The sequence below is a fragment of the Indicator indicator genome, chromosome 15 (assembly GCF_027791375.1).
Source record: "Indicator indicator isolate 239-I01 chromosome 15, UM_Iind_1.1, whole genome shotgun sequence".
Taxonomy (NCBI): domain Eukaryota; kingdom Metazoa; phylum Chordata; class Aves; order Piciformes; family Indicatoridae; genus Indicator; species Indicator indicator.
Genome location: NC_072024.1, coordinates 8,217,618 through 8,242,287, shown reverse-complemented (window position 1 = coordinate 8,242,287; position 24,670 = coordinate 8,217,618). Strand labels below are relative to the sequence as shown.

At 45.5% G+C, this 24,670-nt stretch overlaps 1 protein-coding gene across 1 annotated transcript in view; it reads right to left on the bottom strand.

Annotated features, from left to right (window-relative positions):
• Positions 1-6,840: 6,840 nt before the first annotated feature.
• Positions 6,841-24,670, bottom strand: part of ADAMTS9 (ADAM metallopeptidase with thrombospondin type 1 motif 9) — an 86,425-nt gene continuing 68,595 nt past the window's right edge. The window contains exons 31-40 of the mRNA XM_054387634.1: positions 18,918-19,088; positions 17,229-17,423; positions 15,002-15,134; positions 14,668-14,762; positions 14,414-14,508; positions 14,186-14,319; positions 12,598-12,689; positions 9,838-9,942; positions 7,649-7,743; positions 6,841-6,879 (exon numbers count right to left, since the gene is read on the bottom strand). Coding sequence (XP_054243609.1) covers positions 7,654-7,743; positions 9,838-9,942; positions 12,598-12,689; positions 14,186-14,319; positions 14,414-14,508; positions 14,668-14,762; positions 15,002-15,134; positions 17,229-17,423; positions 18,918-19,088 — 1,110 coding nt within the window. The 3' untranslated portion in view covers positions 6,841-6,879; positions 7,649-7,653. The remainder of the gene's footprint in view (positions 6,880-7,648; positions 7,744-9,837; positions 9,943-12,597; positions 12,690-14,185; positions 14,320-14,413; positions 14,509-14,667; positions 14,763-15,001; positions 15,135-17,228; positions 17,424-18,917; positions 19,089-24,670) is intronic.

Genomic DNA, 24,670 nt, shown 5'->3' with positions numbered 1-24,670 from the left:
TCTGAATGCAAGTCATATCTGCAAAGCTTCACATACTACTTGCATGACGTGGAGGAAAGGTGATGAAGAGGAGGATATACCCAGATTATCTTGGGCATCTAAGGAAGGCAGCCTCTCCCAGGGCGGGCATGTAGCACTTCGGGGTTATTCCAGGTGAGGTACACCCCCTGCATTTTCCACCTAGAGCAGGATGAAACTGTGCATGTGGACAGGAGATGTTGGAAGGACTTCAGCACACCCCATTTAATGCTATTAAGTCAGCAGAATTTAGGAATATCTGTAAAAATATGTATCTGAAGGGTGTCAGCCCTCCATTTGCCCCACCTGGATGGGGACAGAGTCAGCAGAGCTGTCTGCTGTAATGCCTTAGGCTGAGGTTTCCTTAGATCATTTGTGTCACTGATCTGGGTAGATTTTTTTCCCCTGAGATATGTAGATTTGAAGAGACCTGGTATGCTCAGGAGTCCTCTGGGAAGAGACCAGTGAAGGAGAGAAGGAAGACAGCAATGTCTTTCAGCAGCTGAGCCCCAGTGCAGATGGGAAGAAAGGCCACTGGCTTCTGCTCTCACCAGGCAAGACTCACCGTGTTGTTCCTGCTGCTGCCAGGATGCAAAACTCTATGGCAGCTGCTGAGCTATGCCTCCTTTCATCAGCTTGGCACATGCCATGTGAAGTTCATTATTTCACAGCTTGGTCATTTGCCAGTTCAGCCAACGCAGATACTTTGTATCTGAGGCTACACTTTCTCAAACAGGACTAGATCACCCCTGGTGGGTGTGTGCCTGCTCCTGCTAAGTTCCAGCAAGGCACCAGCCTCAGAGGCAAGTGCACAGCTGCATGCTCCCAACACCACAAATCTGCCCTCTGCGCCAAAAGTCTGGTCAAACCAAAGACCTGCAACTGAGACAGCTTCATCAGCAGCCAAAGCCATGCATGAGGACAGAGCTCCAGCCCCTGGCAGCATCTGGTACCTACTTGCATCCTTTACTACAGGCAGCTTCACTCCTGCCGCAGGGACTACAGAGGCATGGAAGCAAACAAGCCCCCGTTTGCATTTGCCAGCCACAGCAGCTAACCTGGACACGTTTGCTCTTGCCAGTCTGTTTGCAGGGAGCCATCTCCACTTGCCCGTTACCGTGAGCAGGAGCAATTAAAGCATTTCACAGAAAACAGTCCTGTCTGCGAGGCGAGGGGGGAAAAGCAGGCAGCATGTAGTGAATAGCTTCAAAGAAAAAAGGTCAGCAAACCAGCAAGGATGGATTAGTGAAGGACACAATGCTCCAAAGACCTGATTAATTTAATTGCTCATCTGAAATGTAGTCACAGATTAAAGAAGGGTGAAGGAATTATAAGCATATGAATGGAGCCAAGTAATGATTTTAAGGGCAGACAGGGCCCTGCCTCCTCCAGCACCTTCTGCTCTGCATACAAAGGGGTTTGTATTCAGGGATTACTCCAGACTTCTGGCTCTTCTCCTCATGCTTTTGGGGATGGAGACACTGACTACCAACAAATGTTTAAGTATCTGCAGCTTGAGATCATTGCTGACAGCTCAGATTGAACAGGAACATTAAAGCTGGGCATGTGCCCAAGCCTGCAAGGAGATGTAACATGGAAACCATTTGGGTTCTTATGGTCCCAGCAGAACTGAGGTTTTCCTGGTGGAAATGGATTGATGTGCATGGCCCCAGTCTCTGCACTTCATATCCAGCCTCTGTCTTGAAGGACCTGAATCAGCTTCACAGAGGGGAAATGTATTTCTACCTTCCCTCGGCTTAGACTGGTGTCTGTATTAGATCCCCCTATACTTACAGTCAACATATCATGTCTCCAAACACTTTGGAGGTAACATTTATAACTAGAGAGTGGCAGAAGTAATTTCATGAAAAATTTCACAGGTTTGTTGATTAATTTAATTGGATCAAACAAATATTCCCCCCTAACCCTCCCCCTTCTCCAGGAAATAAAGTATAAACCCCATACTGGTTAGGTGAAAATGCTGCTCTCTTCTCATTTTGATTTTTCAGAAACTGTGTCTTATGTTTTGTAAAAAATTAAGCCAACTTTGAAGTGAAAAATCAGACTCTTCTGTGAAGGCCAAAAATAACTTCTTAGCATTCTTCATTTCGCTGTTGCAAAGAGAGGTCAGAAACTTGTCAACTAAATTTGCTTCTGAAAGGCTACAATTCCAACTGCCTGGATTGCTCCAGTGCAGGCAAAGATACTTGGAAAATACTGGAGCGAGACTGACAGGCACCACTTTTGGCCATCAGCTCCTTCCTCCTGCACAATGCAAGCTGGAGAACTGCCTCCAGGAATTTATACTGCAAAAAGACTCATCCCCTCCCATTAAATGACCAACAGCTAGTAAGGTTAGTGACCTCTGGATGAACTCAAATATTTTTCTTTTTTAAGACATGATTTAAGGAGGTCTTGATTTGCAGAGTTCAGGCAATGGGAGAACTTACCATGAGGGCTGAGCTGCTTCACCTTTTAATGACTTGGGCTGGGTGGAATTCTGTGTCTTTGCTTGGTAGATGGGAGAACTGCCTCACCTCAGCACTGCTCCCCTGGCAGAAATGCTTTCTCTAAGTCAGGCCTTGATCATGTTTTGGAAAAGGAGTAGGGTTGGAAAGATCCACTAGACCAAGTCTGGAAGGGCTTCAGTGGAAAATTGTCTTTCAAGCCCAAACTGCTTTCCTTGGTCTTTTCCAACTCTCCCCATTTTTCAATGTGATTTTCAAAGCATGGCTGTGCAGAAGGAGGTTTTCTAGCAGATGTCCTAACTGAAGACTATCTCCTTGAGACATGCATTTTCAACAGCCCAAATGCATTTTAGTTCTCTGTACAGGAAAAGAGGAAGCAATCACCTCTGTCTCTAGAGCAATTAGTCCTGGTAGGCTGTACAATGAGACTGAAGTAGTGTTTTTGAAGAAGAGCTCTATAATTTTCATAGAATAACTAGACCTAAGCATCCAAAGTGTTAAAAACAGCTTTTTGTTATACAGGGCTGGAAGGTTAGCCATGAATCAGCAATTCATGTTAATTCTGTTAATTCCACAGCAGCCCATGTTTAAAACTTTTGTAATTATTTATTAAGGATAAATGATAGAAAAGAAAGATAACTTTAAGATATTGGGCATTTAAACTAAGACTCAAGCTTTTGAACTACTGCATGTTCTGTTTTCTACATCTGACAGTGTTTCAAACAGCATAAGAAAGCTGTTCTCTCTCCTTTTGGATTGAGAACACTGAAGCTGAAAAAGGCTGGAGCTGCCAGCACTGAGAGACCTGATGCATTTTCTGAGACAAAGCAAGAGGAACATACAAGGCAGGACAGAAATATGCAGCTTCTTCACTCTTACCTGCAGCCTCTGGGGTGGAGACAATTGAAGACTCTGGCTGCAGTTCGTTTCGCGGCTGACCTCCCAGGAGCCAGTGCCCCTGTTTGCTTCCTTTTAACACAAATTTCCTCTACCTGAATTTTCTTGTATATTTGATGTTACATTTTCAAACTTAGAGAAGTTGATTTTATTATTCACCCCCTCCCTCCCCTGAGTTATTTAAATAGCACTGCTAGTGGTGTGGCCCTGATACAGTATCCCAGCTTATCCTTCAAAACCTTTGCAAAATTAGCTGTTTGGCTCCCTTACTGTCCCATGGCAAAGGATGTCCCAGCTGTGTGAATGGCAGCACCAGCCAGTCACTAGGCACCTCTGAGTAGCACTTGGGGCACCTCTAAGTTGTGTTCATGTACAGTCTGTACCTTGGGGCACTCCTCTCCTGGACAGAAATCTGAGATCATCAGTCTGACTGGCAGGACACGAATGGATGGCCATGGCCATTGTGCAGGAACAGTCTCTGGCCCAGCATGAGATTGGGGCATGTCGCTGCCATATGAACCACATTATTGCCTTCCCTCATTCCTTTTGCGTGGGACAATCTAACAAGGAACCCAAGGTCTTAGAAATAAACACCAGCACAGAAAGGTGTGTTTACCATTCAATGTATTATTCCCTTGTGTACAAAGTATTTTGCCTCTATAATAGCACACAGGTATTGAAATACGATGGCAAAATGCAGAAAGACCATACAGACATGTCTTATGGGCCTTTTCATTTCCTCTTGAGTAAAAGCAGAAAGAAAAGAAACACTGTACAAGGAAAGTGCTTGCAAAATAACCCCCAGTTTGTAGAAAAAATAATGGCATTGATATATAAAAAAACCAAAACCCAGAGTTGTTTCCTGAATAACTAATGCCTCTGGTCCTCAAATCTGTTCCTATTTAATGAAGGCCATTAATGAACCACAGGATCAGTGCTCTATTTTTTTTCCCCTTATAGTTTATTTAATTACTTTTTTTTTTCCACTTTTTTTTTTTTTTTTGTTTCCCTTGCTCTGTTAATAGCTGCTATGAAACTATCTGGGAGGAATGAATCTGTACAAGTCAACATTATAGTTCTTTTTATAAATAGCCATTCACTTCATTAGAGAAAATATAAGCTTGTACTTTCTAAGCACCACTGTTTCTTTCTAAAATTCATAGTGCAATTTTCCCTTTTCCCCTACAGAAGTTATACATAAGCAATTATCATTAAAAAGTCACTATTCCATTACTACTCCTTCTCCCTTTCCCGTTTTTACCTCTTTCTCTTTCCCTCTTCCCCTTTCCCTTTTTCCCTTTTCTTTCACCTTTGAAATGGTATTTTTGGCATTTTTCTCAGAAAAGTAGAATTTATTGTTATGCATAGACAAACACCACAGGTGAATAATTAGACTTTCCAAGATATGATCCTATCTGCTTATGTGCTGTTAAGTGAAAAACCCCAAATTATGGGTAAGAGTCTCATTCTTTCCTCTTAGTCTGAATAGTAATAATAGCAGCAGAGGCACACACAGAGTAAGTGAAGAGCACCAGTTCTTTAGCTGCTGGACTGTAACACAGCCCTGCTCCCTGGGAAGTGTCTCCTGGCTCATGTGAATGTGTTGATCCCTGTCAGGCTGACAGGTTTCACTCCAAAGGCTGAACACACTCATGGCTTAGGAATCCAGGGATCTGATCGTTTATCACTATTGATCCAACTGCTTTGTAACAGACTGATCACACATCCTTTGGGGAGCTCTGCAAAAGACTCACAACAAGATCCTGAGGTTATATTTGTTAACTATTTGCATCTGAAGTTTAAAAGGCTATCTGAAGCAGCAGATAACCCTCTCTGGTTTTCCAAACTGCTGGCAATTTTGTGCTGAAAAGCTTCCTTTCCGTGTACTTTGTGCTCCTGGCTGCCCCGAGATAGAAGGCAACAGGGCAGCATCTTCCTATCACTAAGTAAAATTGTGGAGAAAGAGATAAGGGACATAGTCATAGACTACAAAAATAATCTGGTCACATCACCCCTGTTCAGCATGCTATGAAGCTCTGTGGAAGAGTGGCGTGGCACAAGCAGCAGACTATGTACAGGCAGGAGCCATCACTCACCCATGACAGATGTCTCCTCAGTTTCTATATTAAAAAAAAAGCCAATGCTAAAGGTCTGGTTGTACATGGGCTGGCACCTAGGCAAGGAGTGCAGATGCCTTACCAGGAAGATTTGAGGCAACACAGAAGTAGGCGTAAAGCAGCTTGTTTTTGAAGGGGGGGGGCAGAGTTATCTCCAAGTACAGAGTGATCTTATTGAAATGAGGCAGAGCCAGCACTGAAACCTCCCTTTGCAGATGGTCTGTGAGTGAGTAGGAAGCTGGGGAAATGCTGCAGGTGCCTGCAATGGAGTCCCCCAGCCAAAAGGAAGGGGCGGCTTGGCTGGGTGTCTTGTCCCCATCCCCTGCCGCGGACCCTGCGGTCCTCACTGGCGCTGTGAGGAGATAATGCGGCAGGGGTGCTTCTGGCTTCATGGTAGGATTTTGTGACAATGTCCACAAGAAACCACATCGCTTCTCAGCACACAGCCCAGGGAAACATATGGTCTGATCAGCCTGTCTAGGATGAGTTAATGCCCTGCTTCCAGATGGAGCCAGGAAGCACAGTGGCACAATCAGGAGACAAAGATATGTTTCTTTTTTTGTTTGTTTTTGTTTTTTGTTTTTTTTTTTTTTTTTTAAAAGCAAGTTCACTTCTGAGCCCTACAAGATAGGGACTCAGGCTGAAGATCTGTCTGCATGAATTTTCCTAAACGTGAGGTGGAACTTAATCTATTTGAATCGCCTGACAATTTTTCTGCTTTCTTCCCTTTTTCACTGATAAAGGCACTGGTTTAACTAAAACTACAGGGCGTTAATAAATATCATGTTAGCACCAAACCAGCACTCTCAGCACTGGCCACAGAGGTCATGTGAAATTCAAAACATACCTAAAAAGATAAAGATTGCTAATGCAACTAGCACTGTATTCATTGTCATGTTTTCCTTGAGTGCTGTCGGCCTAATCCCTAAAAATAAAATTTAAGCACATCTTGTCCACTTGCCTTACAGAAAGACAGATTGAAATGCCAAAAATACCCCTAATGCAGATTGTGTAGCACCGTAGAGGGCCAAAGCAGCCCATAACTGAAGGAAAATTTACTGATTGAAAGTAAACAACTGAATACAGTGACAATAAAGTATCACTTGTCATAATGCTACATATAATGTAGAGTACGCAAAATGCAGTGGGTTGACTGCAGGATTTAACAATAAAAAATAAAAACGTAGTAAAAGCAGCCTTAATATAATGATTTTACGTACAAAAATATTAAATCAAAATAAATAATTCCAAACATAAATATTATACTGTACATTAAGAATATGCGATCTATATACACACATAGATACAAAAGTGGAAGGCAGAGGTATTGCATCGCTATCCTTCATCCATCTCATCTCCGCTGGCTGCTCTCAGAGAACCTGGAGAACACAGACAAGGTGCACCATCAGAGTCAGATCATTGGCTTCACCTCCGAAATCTGTAATTAGAATGATTGGCACAAGGGCAGAGCCTAAGTGGAAGCCTAACGAGGATGACCAGAGGGCTGGAGCACCTCTCCTATGAGGACAGACTGAAAGAGTTGGGGCTGTTCAGTCTGGAGAAGAGAAGGCTCTGAGGAGACCTTATTGTGGCCTTTCAGTGTCCGATGGGGGCCTACAAGAAAGCTGGGGAGGGACAGGACTAGGGTAGTGACAGGACTAGAGGTAATGGAAAAAAAATAGATATGGGAAGAGTCAGATTGGATGCTGGGAAGAAGTTTCTCACCATGAGGGTGGTGAGACACTGGAACAGGTTGCCCAGGGAGGTGGTAGAAGCCCCATCCCTGGAGGTTTTTAAGGCCAGGCTGGATGTGGTTCTGGGCAACCTGATCTAGTAGGAGGTGTCCCTGCCATGGCAGAGGAGTTGAAAATAGACGATCCTTGAGGTCCCTTCCAACCCTAACACTTCTATGATTCTAAGTGGGTGCCAGTGAGCTGGGAAGTGTGTTTCCAGCTGACAGTGTTATACCAGGAAGGGTTCCTGGGGGAAGAGAGGACTGGGAGCATGGGATTCCATTGCTCCCTGGATGCTGCATGGGGTGGGTAGCTGTCACTGATGCTGCACAATTGATTTGTGAAGCACGACCTGATATCCTTCGGGGTATTTTCAGGGAGATTTTCCTTTGTGCAGAAGCAGCTGGGAACTCACCGTCGTTATAACACCTGAACATCGAGGCCTGTTCCAGATGATGGAGTGCACTTCCCACAGTAACCACCACATTTTCCTACTACTTTGGTACCATCCTGCAGGCAAAATTGGAAATAATATCTCACATAAGGGCTCAGGAACTCCGTGCTGCAGAAGGGCCAAATCTGGGTTATTCTAGCCAGAGATTTTAATAGAAAATGTCTTAGAAGGAAAATAAATTATGGCTAAATCAATCTACGAAATGATCATTATATTTAAATATATGCAAATGTAATTCTCTTTAGTGCTACCAGATCAGATGGTGAACAAAAATAAGAAAGGGTAGCTTTGATTTATTACACTGAAAGATGCCCAAGGAGAAGACGATTTGGAGGGATATCTCAAGGGTATCTGCTTTCTCCAATTTGCCCCAGAGTGAGTGACTGTAATGAGTGGAAAACTTGACTCATGCAAGAGCAAAACCACATCTAGACATAACAGCTCCTCAGCTGTGCCTGAGCATGTGAAGGGCACAAGAAGGATATTTGCAGTCAATACCAAGAAACATCCATTTGGATTGTAAAGGCCTGGAGTAGGTCCAAAGCCAAGACAAGGGAAAGCGATAGGGTGAGGCTACGCCACTTGCAAAGGTGCCAAATCTCCTCAGCTCTGCATTTCCATAGCCAGAAGAGACAAAGCAAAATGTGGAGTAGTTTTGGGTCTGACCCAGCCTCCAGGTCTGACTTCGGTCTTGAGTCAGGAGATTAATACCTGACCTAGCTCTCCTCATCCCACCTTTGGCAGAGTCTTTTTCCTCTTGGTCATTACGATGGACAGAGAGTCCTTGAGGGGAATTCAAACCTCAATTACCAGAAAATTTGTCTTAAGAGCAGGAGAAGCTTGCACAAAGCATTTATTTTTAAACAAGTTCCATCCTGCCCTTGACACTATTGATCTGTGACTACAGCAGGCTGCTATCATCTCTTCTCACAATGCCTTTCTTTTGCTTCTGAGGGCAATTATACCCTTGGAACAGCACTTGACAGATGCCACTGAGTGATGGAGGTGAGAGTTGTCTCTTAGACCCCCTGACCCTTAAAGTTTCTTTTAATTCTGCCAGCCATGGTGGTGTCTTCTCTTTGCAACCTCAAAGTCAGCTGCCCAGGCTTCTCCTTTCTGAAGGGGAGAAGAATAACAAAGCTCCTGCCAGAACAAACACGTGGGCTCTGTACTGGTCCTCTTCTACCTGCATCGGAGGATGTTTTGCTCCAGCATGGTCAGACCAGTAGCATTTAATTCTCCTGAAAGAGCACTAGCACTGATGAGAACCATGGGGTTAAGGGCCTCCCCAGAGCCAGGGAGAGTGAAAGCAGTCTAGGACAGGATATTTTACAAACTACTTTTTGTTGAATGACTACAGTGACCTCCTTTGGAGAATTTTAACAGGGGCGATTAGGATGGCTCACATAGAGTAACAGCCAAAAAACCATGATCCTGGCTTTCTCCAATTTCAGAACATGACACAGAAGCAACAGTGTGAAGGCACAGAACGATGGAGGTGTTACCAGGCAGGCTAATTAACCCATACACATTCAAAGTTGACTGTGCAGTGATTCTGAAGCCTGCCTGGACTTCCTGAAGGCCTCAGCTCAGCAGAGTCATGGGCAGCCACAGGGCACAGTGCCCCAGGGTGCAGTGTGTTATGGGGCAGCCCCAGCCCACCAGAGCCCAGGTGAGCAGGGATGTCCCAAGGAGATAAACCCAGCCCAGCCCAGCAACAAGGTCCATGTCTTGTATGCTGCATTCTGGGAACAATTCCTACTCAGGACTCTTGCTTGGTACCTGGACTCCATCCAGTGGGTCAAGCCCCACTCTGCAGCCATGACCATGCAGCACCCTGTCCTGCCTGCCCTCTGATGAAGGCTTCACAATGGACATTTCAGACAACTAATTAAGGATAAGTCTGTTACACAGCACACAGTGCTTTCAGCTTCATAGTTAAGCAGGCCCATTAATTAACTGCAAGAACTCAAATCAAATTCAGCCTGCTAGCCTTTCTCCCATGCCATACAATTATGGGCAACATCTTAATGTCAGAGGTTAGGTTTTTTTGTTTGTCTTGACTTAGAAGGTGTTGCCACAAAAAAGACATTGTGGCAACTGAACACATCTCACGAGTGAATATAACCACAATTAAAATTACAACTTACTGGGGATTTTTGAATCTCTGACACTGCATAATTCCCTTGTGAGAGCCACTTTGCTGTTCCTGTTAAGGACAGGCCTGTCCCATAGAGGTCTATGCTGAAGCGACCCTAAAAATCAAGCAGATGAGTCTGGTTATTCCAAAATGCCATGCTTGGGCTCCCCAGGTCTTGCCATTGTGCCACTTTACTAACAGGATCTTGTCTACAGTTTTTTTTTTTCATTGCTCTGATACTGACAATCACAGAATGATAGGGGTTGGAAGGCATCTGTGGACATCATCAAGTCCAACCGCCCTGCCAGAGAAGGTTTACCTAAAGCCAGGGTGCACAGGACAGCATCCAGGCAGGTTTTCAATGACTCCAGAGATGGAGATTCCACCACCTTTCTGGGCAGCCTGTTCCATTGCTCCAACACCCTCAAAAGTAAAGAAGCTCCTCTTCATGTTTAGATAGAACTTCCTATGTTTGAGTTTGTGCCTGATACCTCTTGTCCTGTCACTGGGCACCACTAGAAAAAGACTGGCCCCATCCTCCTGACACCCACCCTTTGATAAGTTTCCACCTCTCCTAGTCTTCTCTTGTCTGGGCTAAAAAGCCCCAAGTCCCTCAACCTTTCTTCATAAGACAGATGTTCTAGACCCCTAATCATCTTTGTAGGCCTTTGTTGTGCCCTCTCAAGCAGTTCCCCATACTTGAACTGGGGAACCCAGAACTAAATACAGTACTCTAGATGAGGCTTCATCAGGGCAGAGTATAGGGAGAGAACAACCTCCCTCAACTTGCTTGCCACACTCTTCTTGATGCACCCCAGGACGCCATTGGCCTTCTTGGCCACAAGGGCACGCTGCTGGCTCATGGGCATCCCATTGTCTACCAGGACTCCTGGGTCTTTCCCCATGGATATGCAGATAAGCCCCTACCCAGTACTGATACATGGGGTTATTCCTGCCCAGGTGCAGGACCCTGCACTTTCCCTTGCTGAAATTCTTAAGGTTACTCTCTGCCCAATTTTCCAGCCTGTCCAGGTCCCACTGGATGACAGCACAGTCGTCTGGTGTGTCAGCCACCCCTCCTAGCTTTGTGTCATCAGCAAACTTGCTGAGGGTACACTTTATCCCTTCACCATGAGCACATGTTGTACAAATCACACCATGTCTCAGTTAGGAATTTCCTTCTCCTCGGTGGCTGCAGGGAAGGAGGAGTTTTATTTCATGTGGATTTCACTGCTTTTTCATGGTTTGCCGGCTGAGGGCATTCTTGGCTTTTCCACGGCAAACTGCGGAACCTGAACGTGCTCTAGCAGCTGATGGAGAGGTACCCCAGGGACCTGCTGCAGCTGCTTTCACTGCTCCTTCCTCAACTGGAGAGGGCACACTTGTCCTTATTTTCCACTCAGCTTTTTTCCCCTCAGACTTCAGCAAAATCAAAACTCTTTCATTTGTTTATTTCTTAAAACCATCCTTCACTTTGTTCCACCCTGTCTCAAAAAGCACAAACTGGATAGAAAATTAAAGGCTATGCCAAGCCTTCTCCTTTCCCCTATGGCAGACCCCAAGGAGGGATTCTTTGGACACATCCCTAGGCTGACTGGTAGCCCAGCATGGCTATGCAGTACCAGGTGGCTGTTAGCTTTCCTACCTTGGGAATGCTGATTTTCTGTGAGGAGCAAACTGTCTGGATCAGGTGGAGGAATATTAACATTCATGAGCCTTCCTGAGCTAAGAAGTCAATCCCTAAGCCGCTGAACTGTGCAGAAAAGCATCAGCTCTGAAAGCAGGGAGGGAAGGACATGGAGAGGTTTGCTCTCTGCCATCTGTGTCTGTGCCTCCCTGCTTAATGCCCTTTGCACATATGGCCCACCCAATACCTTGGACCATCCAAACATCACTTATCATCCTCCAGCTAGTCAAAAGATAAGTGTGCTGGGGATGACGAGCAAACCACCTGTATCACAGCATTCATGAGTCTCCTGAATGCATCATTTTTTGAAGCAACTGGGCTAGATATCCTACATCTGCTCCCAGAACTACTGAGAAAGGACTTAGCCTGTGTGTGGCTCTGTGCTTCCATTGCTGGGCACCTTGCAGTGCTGGGACAGGCTGGATTTGCCCTGATGCAAAGGCACTACCTTCATTTTGTCCATGATTTCCCAGCCCCAAAGTGAAGTGAGCGATGGTCCCACCAGGCTGCTGTGAAAATAAGCAATGAGGCATGCAGAGGGCAGAGCAGCAGCTGGCAGGTACCACTGCAGTCTGCCAGGTGGGCTCTGTCTGTCTAGCAGCAGAAACCTGACCTGTTCCAACCCCACAAATGTTCTCTCCTTCTCAGGCATGCCAGGAGTCCCACTGTCTGTCTGCTGCCTTCTCCACTAGAGGGGTTATCTCACCCATCTTCTCGCACTCCTGTAAACAGGAGTTTCAGCAGATATGAGATTGCAGAGCACAGAGGCAGGGTCCCAGGGCATCCTGATGGCCTGATACACTACTGCTTTTCCCTGCCCAGCATTTTCACTGCCCTGGATTGATTCTCCTGCCTTTAACTACACATGCAAAGCCCAGTCCTTCTCCCACAGCTTGTTTCTACATCCTTTTCTCCTTTACTGAGGCCCTGGGAAACATCCCTTTTTGCAGAAACAATGGGAAAGTTTCCTATCACTGAGATGAGGTTGGGACTGAAATTGCGCTGATGAGATCAGCAGTAATTAATAAAGGTCCTGAAAATAACAAATGGCACCAATTCCTGCAAAATGCTGTTGTCAGATACCTGTGGGCACTTGGCTGCACTGTAGCAGTCCCCAGCAGTGGCATAAGGCACAGGCCGTCCTTCATGTGTCCGTGCAAACTGTAAATCAGTCGCTGTGGAGAACAGTTGGTGAATAACATGGAAAGAAAGATGCAGGGAAAGAGACAAAATAAATGTAAACATGCTTTTTTGCTGATGTTTAAACTCATTAAAGCTGGGTTCATACATTAATCTGAGAGTCAAGACCTCATCTGCTGAATTTTTAACATGAAATCCCCAATTCATTCCCCCATGTGACTTCCTGACATGCAAGCGCTGAATTTAACAGGACACTCACACATTCAATGCTTACAGCTCAGTTTAAGTACATTGGTGATTTAGGACCTAGGTATAAAGAACCACAAAACTCGAACCCATGACCTGGGTTTTATTTCTCTATCAGAAAATTCCCCGCTTCCAAGAAGGCCCTGAGATCTCCTAAATCTTCCCTTTAAACAAAGGCAGACAATCTCTGTGCTCTCCTGCCTGCCCCAGCCCAGGGGTTGAGGTTTGAAAAGGCAATTGGAGTATTTTGCTCTGTCGGGATCTGAAGTAACTGAGACTCATTTAGATGGGGATGTGAGATAGCTCCTGTCTGACAGAGGTAGGTGCCCAGCACCTTTTGAAATTCAAAGGGAGCTGGTATCAAATTCCATGAGGGTGGTTCCTTTGAGATCTTTACCTAGGAGCTTTTTACAGACTATTAGTAGCTTTTTACAGATGATAGTCTGGGAGGTCTCATGGCTTGAAAATTAAGTAATAAAAAGCCCCTATCATTTAAAGAGTCATTGTACAAGGATGGACTTGGATTTGCTTAAAAAAAAAAAAATCTTTGCTATTTACTGAATGAACCCCCAACAATCTGTCACAGTTTTAAAACATTTGCTGGAAACTGATAGGATCCCTTGAGTCAAGTGGACTGAAACTATAACCCTAAGGGATGCTGCTGGCTGTCTGGCAGCTGGATGGCTCCCAGCTCCCACTAACAGATACCACTTACACTGCACAGCTACAGTCCCTTCCTCCTCCCTTGCAAATCCATGGCCCCACCTCCATCACTCTCAACACAGTTATTTTCCCATGGTCTGACATTGAGGAGAGCCACTTCTGCCGCCCCACCACACTGTCCCAGACGGAGCAGCATCCCTACTCCACTGAGGCCCCTGCACTGGCATCTCCCAGCACATCCGTGTGTAAAATGGAGGGCCAGCTCCTCCCTGGTGAAGCTTTCTGCCTGAATCTAGTCTGAAAATAGACCAAACTAAATGAAATACTTCAAAAAGTGCCAGCAGAATGCAGATATTCATTCTGTACCTCAGACACACCAGCGACTGTCTTAATATTTTCCCATATTACAGAGAAATAATATAAGCACCTCTGATGCACTCAAGTTGCAGCCTCTAAGTGAAATGCAGCAAACAGGTGACCAAGTTTTAAAGCAGCTTTTAGCAGGAGAGCTCAGGATTATTGCTCACTGGAGTACTACTGCTTCTTTGTAGTTACAGCTACATTTGTGTAAAATAAACATTTTTTTGTGTGTGTTTAATGGCAAGGCCCTCTTTTTACTCACTTATTATTTGCATAGTGTTCAGGTCCAGCCTTACTTTGCTGAAGGTGGAAAACCCAGCTGCTGTGTAATCTTTCCTACACTGGCAGTCTTCTCGTCTGCTCCCGTTATACGGACATTCGGTTGGGTTATGCAATCTAGATCAAAAGAAAACCCTTTCTACTCATGACTGGAAAATACTGGCATGGAAAACAAAAACATTGCACAGCTCAGGATGAAAGGATTTCTTACCTGTATCCATACACTTCTGAAAAGTTCTCTGCATCCCCATTTACAAGGGTTATGTACTCCTTTGGGCTGTCAGTTTGCATCCCAGAGCAATAGACCTGAGAGAGAGAAGCCAGAATTTTGTCAGGCATCATGTGCAAGGGGATTGCTGAGAAAACTGAAGGGAGAAAAAACAAGAGTGGAACTGAAGAGCACATGCAAGATCATCTTGCGCCTTCGGGAAACGCATCAGCTATCAATCTGTTGCTGAAATGCACCTTTAACGTCTTTCCTTTGACTTGAAGCAGATATTCACCATCTTCAGCAACACCTTTGAGATTCTTAACATCTCTGCAACTCCTTGGTAATTCACCTGAAACAAACCAGAAAGACCTGTAGTCGCTGAGCAACTGTACATCAAAATTTCTCTTGTAACACTGTTAGGCATCCAAAGCTTCAAAACATCTTGTTTAAGAGGTTTCCCTGGAGTGCCTTAGCACTTAGTTGGATGGCTCCCAATGCTTGGAGATACTGCTCAGCTCTAGGAGTTCAATGGGAAATGATGCTGAAGCCACAGGAAAGGCAAAAGAAGGGGCAAATCCTCAGACTTACAGTCATGGACATTATGGCATGTCCTCCTCTCTTCAGGTTTCAGATCCACATGGCATAAACTGCTGACCTGGTCATCATTTGTCAGACACTGCACTGAGCGGTGCATGACTCCAACTCCACAGGTGACAGAGCACTGCAAGACAGAGATTTGTGTTTTATCTCAAGGCTTCCTGGGCTCCAGAAAAACAAAGACAGCTTGTTGTTCTTATATCAAGAGACAGCAGCAAAAGCCTCAGTCCTGAAAAGTGTTCAAACATGGGATTAATTTTAATCAAACAAGTAACCCCTTCTATTATTGATCCCTTCATTATTACCATTGTCACTAATTGTTTTAAGTAGACAACTGAACTTCACTTAGCACTGAAACATTCTACAGGATGAGGCAGAATTGGTTAAGCTGAACCGTGTGCTCATGTGCAACGTGTTTACTTTTCACACTAGCAAGGTCTCACAAGAGAGTAATGGAACACAAGAGGGTTGTGGAACACTGCAACAGGTTGCCCAGGGAGGTAGTTGAGGCCCCATCCCTGGAGATATTCAAGGTGAGGCTCAACAGGGCTCTGGGCAACCTGATCTAGTTGAGTAAGCCCCTGCTTACTACAAAGGAGGTTGGACTAGATGACCTTTAGAGGTCCCTTGCAACCCAGACCATTCTATGATTCTATGATTCCAATGTTCACCATAAAGCCCGAATGGCAGAAATCCTCTCCTGGTGGCTGGGAGACATTGCTTAGAACTGACAGAGGCCTCTGAATGACATAGGTTGTTGTTTTCTACCCAAATTGCACCATAACCCCCACAGTCTACAAATCCTCTGTCTTCTCACCCTCTGGAAAAACGGCTAAACCTACACAAATACTGGATCAACCTCAAAAAGCCCAAATCAAGGGCAATTTTAAAGCTCAAATTGCACAAGTTACTGGAGCTACCCAGCAGCAGCTTGTTTGTGCTGCTTGTCTTTTTGGACTTGTCCTTGGACAACTTGTCCTTTTAATATTTGAGAAACTGAAAATCATGTCTTTCTACAGGTAACAGGTTAGGCTGCAAAGAAAATGATGATGCTCATCTATTTAGAAATTATTAAGTCTAAAAAAGTGCATCAGAAAGGAGATGGCCTTCAACAGCTCATGGTATTCATAACTTGGTCTTTATTCTTTATTGGATCCATACCCAGAAAACTTAACTAAGGAGCTGGGCAGGACTCTCTTTGTCCAAAGGTGATGGTATTTTTACATCAAACCCCTTTGAAAATCAGAAATGAGAAGGGTCATGGCACTTGGTAGTTACTGGGACATTCAGCAGCCCAAACTGAGGACAAAGGTCTTGCTCTCTGAAATACTCTTCACAAAGAAGTTGTGTTAACGAGTTAGACATTTTGCACTGAAATTCTGGGGGATAATACCAATTAATTGAGGCTGATCTCTACACTCTAACTCCTCTTTTCTGACTCTCAGGGAGGGTCTGAAACTTCCTATGGGGCAGGAGGAACTTAGGTTTCAAACAGCTCTGCAACAACTTCCACTGCATTTTGCTTTACTTGACCCTTGGTGCCTTGTAAAGGTTTGACAAATTCCTACAAATGCCTGAGCTGGCTTAATAAATCAAATTTATGGGAAAAACATCACATTTCAAAGAATGTCAGAGGCCCAAAAAGTGAAATGTTATCACCTTAACTAAAATTTCATCTTGTAGTTCAGGCCCCAGAAGAGGCTCTACACAAATGACTTTAGCAGAAAGGCTAAGTTCTTTCCTTAAGAAGCAGGGGAAGGAAAAAAAAAAAAGAAAGAAAAATCCTTTCAAGGCTCAAATTACCAGTGTTTTGGTCTATCAGTCATTCTCAAGTCCTGCTCACACACAAGGCCAAGCGGGACTAACCCCACTTGACAGCTATCCATTGATCCCTCTAGCACAATGCTTTCAAATCCTTGTTTTCTGGCAATAACTCCATTTTCTGACTAAGCATTCAGCATGACCATCAACACCGCCACCAATTTTGACTCCATCCAAGCTATCGTGGGGATCATGACTCTACTTATAGCTGCTGAGACTCTCTCCCGTGATGGCGTTCAGTTTGGAGCATGAAGCCCTACAGGGGCTGCAGCTTTAATTTTGCATTAATTTATGCAGCACTTAAATGCCAAACATTCAGACTGTGTCCCCAGTGTAAAGAAAAATAAGTTTGTCCCAATTTATTTGGTTAAAAAAAAGAGAACTTTGCCAAACTTACACTTCCCCAGTTGCCAACACGCCAGGACGCCGAGACAGGACACTCCCCGAGGTAGCAGGGCTGGATGTTGGGAGGCTGTGTGCCAGGACAGTTGACCATGTTCTGGTACCCATACTCATAGTGGTCCTTCCCAGTGTAAATCTCACTGCAGGACACCAGGCGCTGTCTGTATCCTTTCCCACAGGTGACGGAGCACTGTGGGCAGAGGAAGTGCCTGTTTAGCACAGCAGGCTTTGGGCAAGCTGCCCAAAATGAGGAGGAGAAGCAGGCTTGCCAGCTTTTAACATGACAAACTGCTCTGAGAGAGCACTAGCAACTATTTAGACCATCCACAGGTATCGTGAGGAGCTACAAGTAAGCTGGCACCCAGCTTCTTTTGAGCATCTGGTTCTTGGTACTGCTCCAAAAGCTGCTCTAGCACCCTCTACTCCAGATGGGCTCCTGGGCAAGTGTTCTCTCTCCCCAGGGACAAAGAAAGGAGCAGATCCTTGGGAAATCAGAAATTTTCTACTATTTGGGGTTGCTTTTTTCTTCTTCTTTTTTTTTTTCTCCATGGGATGCACAGAGAAAGAAAATTGTCAAGATTGAGCCCAAATTGCAGGTACTTGGAAGCAGCTGGAAGAAAGGGAAGGTTTTCCTTGTAATTACAGGACAAACAGTGCTTTTGCTTTCTTCACCAAAAGGCAGAGTGGCAGCTGGGAAAAGCAGAGCTCCAGCTCAGCCATGAGCTCTCACCCACCCCCTTATCTTCTTTGGCCCTGAGTGTTTCTGAGGAGTCACAGGTAGTGGGAACGGGTAGAGGGTGTCTGGGCAAGAGACAGCCATGGCTCCAGCCGCACTGGCACCATGTCTTAGGAAACCACCCAGGACAATAGGCTGCTTGGAGAAATTCTCATCTTTCCACATTTCTCCCTCCTGCACTATCTTGGGAGGGGATTTGTCTCTCCTTCCCTTCAGCCTCCACATGTTTTCCTTTTTCCCTTCTCTTGCTCTTTCTTTTTCATCAGTGATATGTCAGCAAGCTGCCTTTCATTCCCTCTGCTGTTTCTTCAAGTGGAAAGAAATCCTTCACTTGCTGAAGAAGAAAACAGGCAGAGATTAGCCTGGGTCCTCCTGCATGCAGCACCTGCTACAAAGCAAACTCATCTGCTGTCCTTGCTGAGCCCTCTCTCAGTTGTGAGGGTGAACCTGCTGCCTTTGCTCATGCCAGGTCCTCACTCCTGCTAAAGATGGCACTGAGGAAGGATGTGTCCCCATGGTTGCATTCAGGCTTCCCTTTCTGCAAGGATGCTCACCCAGTTCATGGGGCTCCAGAGCTCTCAAAGAAGGGATGGAAATAAAACCAAATAAGTAAATAAATGAAATAAATTGGCACAAAGCCAAAGAAGGTGCTTGCTGAAGACGATGTGCTTTGGAAGAAAATCGCCTCTGGGTATCAGCCAGGACTCTGAGCATGCTGGTGTTTACTCTTTAATATCCTGGTCTTCTCCCACAGCTCTCCTCCTTTTTCTCCAGGAGGGAAATTGCACACAGAAACAAATATAAAAATAATAATCAAACCACGCAGCGCTGCTCTGCCACTGGTGGTTTGGGCTGCAATATCTCAGAGAGGCCAGCAGCAAGAGGAGGAGAGCGTGGTCCAGTGCTGAGTGGTGCAGTCCCTGTGCGGGGACGGGGATGGGGACTCACCTCGGACCACTCCCCGGTGATCCAGATGTACTCGCAGGGCGGCAGCCCACAGCTCTCGATTTCGGGGGGCCGTTTGCTGGCATCGCAGTAGCCGCTGCTCTGCACCCGCTTGTTCTCGTCCATGCAGACCACCTTGCGGTATCGAGATGCCTCCCCACACGTCTTCAGGCACTGCTTACGAGAAACAATGGCTCACGCAACCCATGAGGGACTTCAGCAAATGAATGCACATCTGCAAAGCGAGCAAGCCCTCCTCCTCCCAGCAGCTCAAGTGAGCAGATGGTTCTGTGCCCCGTGTTGGCAACTCTCATTGGTGTCACTTGGGGGCAAATTTGTGCCAGGCACATCCAGTGACAAATTGCTCCCATCCTCTGGAGGTATCAAGCCAAATCGCAGAGAGAGAGAGAGGAGAAACTGAGACAGCAGGTATTGGGATGGGGCAGAAGTGGGGTCCAGCTGTGATGGGACCAAGGGATGCAGGGGTGGGCATACTGAGTCAAGAGATTGGACAAAGGGAAAAGAAAGGGGCCCACCCTCTTCCAAAAGACATGCTATTGCACCCTTGGCTGTGGCTGGTGTGGGGGAGCCTGTTCCCCAGTTCTCTGCTCTGGCATGGAGTTGGGGTGCGTCTCTGAAGCTGCTGTAGGGCAGGGGGTCCTGTGGGTTTATTCTTTTTTAAACACTGCCTACCCTAGTATTAAGAGCAACCCCTGCCAGCTGAACACAACTGCCCCCCAGGGGTTTCTGGTGACTTTAAGGACTTGGTTCTTTCACTGCTTGTCTTGGAAGAGCCCTGCAGCAAGACTGTGCCCCTGGGAGTGGGTCTGTGCTCAGAGTGCATCCTCTAACACACATATGAACCAAAATAAATCAGCCTAAGAGCAGCTGTCTGGATAAAGCCCTATTTTCTTAAAGTTACTGCCTGTAATGAACTTCCAACACTTTCAACTGGATTAACAAGAAGAAAAATGCATGAAAAATAATCATTTTATGTAACGTGCAGGAAATGTCTTCCCTTAAGGAAAAGGAGAAAACACTCAATCAGACCATCCCTGTCTACACAGAAACACTGTTTGAAGTCACCTAGGCTTGGAGGACTGTGCCAGTTTAATCTAGTTAGAGTCCCACCCTCCAAACATCATTTCCAGCCTCCCTGAAGCAGCTCTCCTGGCTAGCCCACAATTAGCAAGATCTTAGTGGATTCAGTTAATTGTGAAATGGAGGCACTGTCAGAGACCCCCTCCTCCCTTTCTGTAATTAGCTGTCAGAACCAAAATGGCAAATTATGGGAGACTTCGAAAAATCAGATCCCTCCACAGCACAAGCAGCAAAACAAGAGAGCTGCAGCAAGTGCAAAGCTATGTTGGTTGTAAATACTTAGTAAATGAGCAAAGTAGAGGGGGATGGTGAAGGAGAGGCAGCCCTACAAAGCAGCATTTTTTTATTCCAAAGGAATAATTTAGGAGCTCTTAGGCAACAGACAACATTGCAAAATCCTCAGTCAGCCAAAAAACCCCAAGGGCTTCATGTGCTTTCAACCTTATTTACTCTCTAGTCCTTGGAATGGAAGCTCCTTCTAAGTCTGTGCTGAAAAACTGTCATCCTACAGGGGCTGGAGGAATGCACTGGAGTGTGATGTCCCCAAGGACTAAAAACCTGTGCTGCATTTGCTCTTCTCTGATATCTGCCTCTTATATAAGTAAAACCTGAGAGGGGCTTATTGCATGTGCATAAGGCATCACTGATGCTCCATTGTCACATACTTCCCTGAGCAACACCTTTCAGTGGCAGTGAGAATTCGACCTTCCTGTTCCTTCCTAGCGAGTGCCTTTCCAGCAGAGTGACAGCAGGGCCATGGGAAGCTCAAAGCTCCCCTTGTCTCTAGTTTCATGTATTCCAGCTCAGCACAGGATAAATCATCACCAGCATAGGATAAATCATCCCAGCTCTCCACTGCTCACCACCAAAGGAGGCATCTTGCAAGAATTGAGAACAGAAACAAGGTTGATTTCATCTCCTCTTCTTAATGTATATTTAAGCCTAAATTTGCAAAATACATTGTCTCATGCTTAAGTTGAAGAGGCTGAGCAATCTGCATGCCATCAATGCATCTTCTGATATTGGCCATGAAGAGCTATGACATCAAAAGCCCATCTCATTCAAAATTATCAGTTGGTGAAGAGAGATTGTGGGTCTCAAACACACTCCATCCTGCTTTGGGTTTCTCTACAACTAATGGCTGTATGGCCAAAAAAACCTGAGCCAGCTTGGTGAGTTTTGTCATCATCAGTAAATTAAGGTTTGATTATTTGTATTTTTAGGGATAACTGGCAAATAAAATAATCCCACTGAGATATTAAATATGGCTCAAAGACAGTGAGACTATCATAAAATAAATCAGAGAGAAATGCTGCAGATGTTCTCATCAGCCACCTCAAGGCTATAAAACATTATTCACGTAGAAAGTGGACAGTTCAGTTAGCATGAAAAGGCTATTTTTCCTTTTAATATGGTGATAGATTTTGCATGAAATCTCATTTTCATGACTGATCTAGATCTCACATAAAACAGCAGGGCCAGGTTACAGCAGCTATTGATAGTGAGAGCTAAAAAAACAGGTCAGGCGTTTGACAATATTTGTCTCTTTTGCCTCATTTCCCAGATTTTTAACTAGTTTCCTGGCAGTGCAAACTAAGGACCATTCCAAGCACTTCTGCAAATGTTCTAAAAGAGTAATAATAATTAAAAAACCTCAGAGGCATCTCTTTGCAAAATCATTCATTGTTTTCTCTTTTTGTTTAAAACAACCAACCAACAACTCCCCTCCTCCCCCCCCCCCCCACCTCAAGCCTTTCCCCAAACAAAATCTGAAACAGAGATGAAAGCAATCCCCATGCCACAAACACTTCAAACACTCCTTGGGTAATTGCAATCCATGTCAGGCAAGGATGGCATGATCTTCCCCCAAATGGCAAATGTCAAAGATTCCAGAATTGCATTGCAGGTTCCAGAGCCATGCACTGTCCTTCACAGACCCCAAACTCTTCTCTCTCCCAGTTTTCCCCTTTTCTTTGTGACCCTGGTCTGAGTTTTAGTTTGACATTAGCAAGGCCCTCTCTATTGACTTTCTTCTCCCTGGTGTGGGCACTGAGAACAGCTAATTAATGGCAATACAACAACAGGGCAATAAATGGTTTCCAATAAGTTTCTTATTCCTTCATTGGCAAGACCAACTTTTTTTTTTTTTCCCTAAGCAACAACAACCAAAAGGAACAATAGAAAAAAAAAAAACTGTCTCGACAGATTCCCTTTAAAGATAAGAAATCAAGAACAAGACAGCAGTGGGATGTTATTTTACATCCTGCCTTTCATGTCAATTAGGGTTCATTGCTGTTCCCTGCTCAGAGAATACTAATGCAATCTGTGCCTCCTTGCTATAAATAACATGCAACCAGTACTTATGGCTGGGAAGAAAGTGCTCTTACTTTTTTTCATCAGGTACATCAGAACAACGTAAGAAGTGCTCAGTAGAAGTGCTTGGAGTCAGCCATGGGGTAAGCTCACATTGGACATCTCCTGCAGGTTCCTATTAATGCTTATTTATGGTTGAGGAAACTTCTAGCCCACCCCTCCAGCAAAGCTCCCCCGGGGAAAAATAATAATCTCCATAATGTGCTAAAAATTTCCCCAGTGCAATGGGAAGACCTGGCAAACTCAGAAAAACATCAGCATTGAATTCCCACCAAGGGCCTGGCAAGGTGGGAGTGGGCAAGGCACCTCTTGTTGCTGGTTTGAAAAGTTGCAAAAACAGGGGCAAGAGAATGAAAGGATGGGGTAGGAGCTGTGGGTTTTCAGGGCTAATTACACCACTGGGTGAGGACTGCAACTGCATGCTGTTTGGTGACCTACTTCGCTGTCTGGAAATTTATTAGCTGAAGAAATCTAATGAGCTCTGTAAAAGCAAAAGTTCATTGCAAGGAATTTGCTGGAGCCCCCTCAGCCATTTCTTTTCCAGGCTGGGGTGGTTCTGTCAGGTACCACTACGTGGGCAGCTCAGCTTTGCCTCCTACTGCACCCCATTACACCTCCCTGGCAGGTGGGAATGAGGCACAGTCCCATCTATCCTCTTGTACTTGTGGCCGTGTTACGCAGGATTATAAACCCAACACTTTAAAGCTGCTGAGACTGAGGAAATTAAGTTGTATTGGCTTATACAATCCCCATCAGGCTGAGGCACCATGGGCAGGGGGAGATTAGCTAATGCTACACAAGCAGCTGCCTGCAGCTCCTTGCAGTCACGAGTCAGGAATGAGCTTGTTGTGGGGAAGGAAAGAAGAGAGGAAAGCAGATGCTGCCTTAACCTTGAAGTTCTTCTTGCTGTAGCAGAAAAGTTATGCAGCCTCTGCACGTGTGAGATGCTTTTTCTCTTATCAGTTAATTTGCTTTTTCCATCCTCCTCTTTTATTTTTTTTCTATTTTTTTCTTTTTTTTTTAGTGACACAATAAAGGCAGGCTCTGGAAGTGTCTTTGAACACCAAGGCAGGAAACTGGTGGTGCCTCCCTGTCTTTTGTTACCAGAGCAGGAGGCCCTTGTATCACATTTATACCATGGCCTTTTCACACTCTTTTAGTGGGGGAAGGGACCTTGACCAATTTCATCCTCCTTCAAGACCCCTGTGGGCCATGCAGGAGCAATATAAAAGAAGCCTGACTGCCAGTGAAAGCCAGGCCCCTCTCTTCATTTAGTATCTCTCCTGTTCCCAGAGCTGCTCACTGCAGGTGTCATGGTGGCCAGGATCAGACTCTGATCATGTACCTCCAAAGTCAGTGTTATCTTTGCTGTTCAAAGGGTGCAGGGCAAAAATCCTGCTGCCTTGCCACTGGGGCTAGCAATGGTTTCAAAGGGAGGCTGATGCACCTGGTGGGGAAGGCCCATGGTGGGCAATCCCCTTCCCCCTTTGTGATGAGGACATCCTCTCCATGGGAGTGGTGGCTTCTTATGCAGGCTGTGTGACACTGGCAGTTCCATCACCTATTTCCAAGGCTGACAGTCCCTGCATTGTGGGGAAGGGTCTGAGACAGTGGGACAGAGATGGAGGAGAACTGGGGCAGGACCCTTTCACCCAGGGATAGCTAAAAATAGAACATAACAAGACTGAAGGTAATAATTTTGCTGTCTGGTCTGAATGCTCTCTGCCATAACCAGCTGCACATGTGAAGCTTGCCATGGCACTCTGCAGGAAGCCCATGGGAGGGCTCCTCTTGGACCCCTTCCTCCTGCCCAGAGTCCCCTTGTCTACCTGCCACCCACCAGCCCACAATGCAGTTGAGTCAGAGTTGCTTTCCAAGTTATCAGAGCAGCAGCTTTACCCTTTGCTCCAGCCTAAGTGGCTGGTTTTGCTGGGGACTGATGCTGCTCGCTCACATTGCCTGTGGGAGACCTCACCTCAGCACTGCTCCTACCTTGACAAAAAACACAGACTGGAAGCTTGGAAAAAGGAGACAGCTGTCAGAAGGAGCTGGGGTAACAGAGCAGGAGAGAGGGAATTACCAATGTTCCCTCATTCCTTCAAAATCCTCAGCTTGGCAGGGCTCAGCCTCTGGGAACAGACCCAAATCCACCCTACCCTAAACCTGCTCATTATTTGCATAGGTCTCAGCCAAACGCAGAGCAGAGCAGCACAAAGCAATAAATTAGCCCTACGGAGGTGTTTCTCAGCTCCCCCTTCCAGCCAGCCCAGCACTTCCTCTGC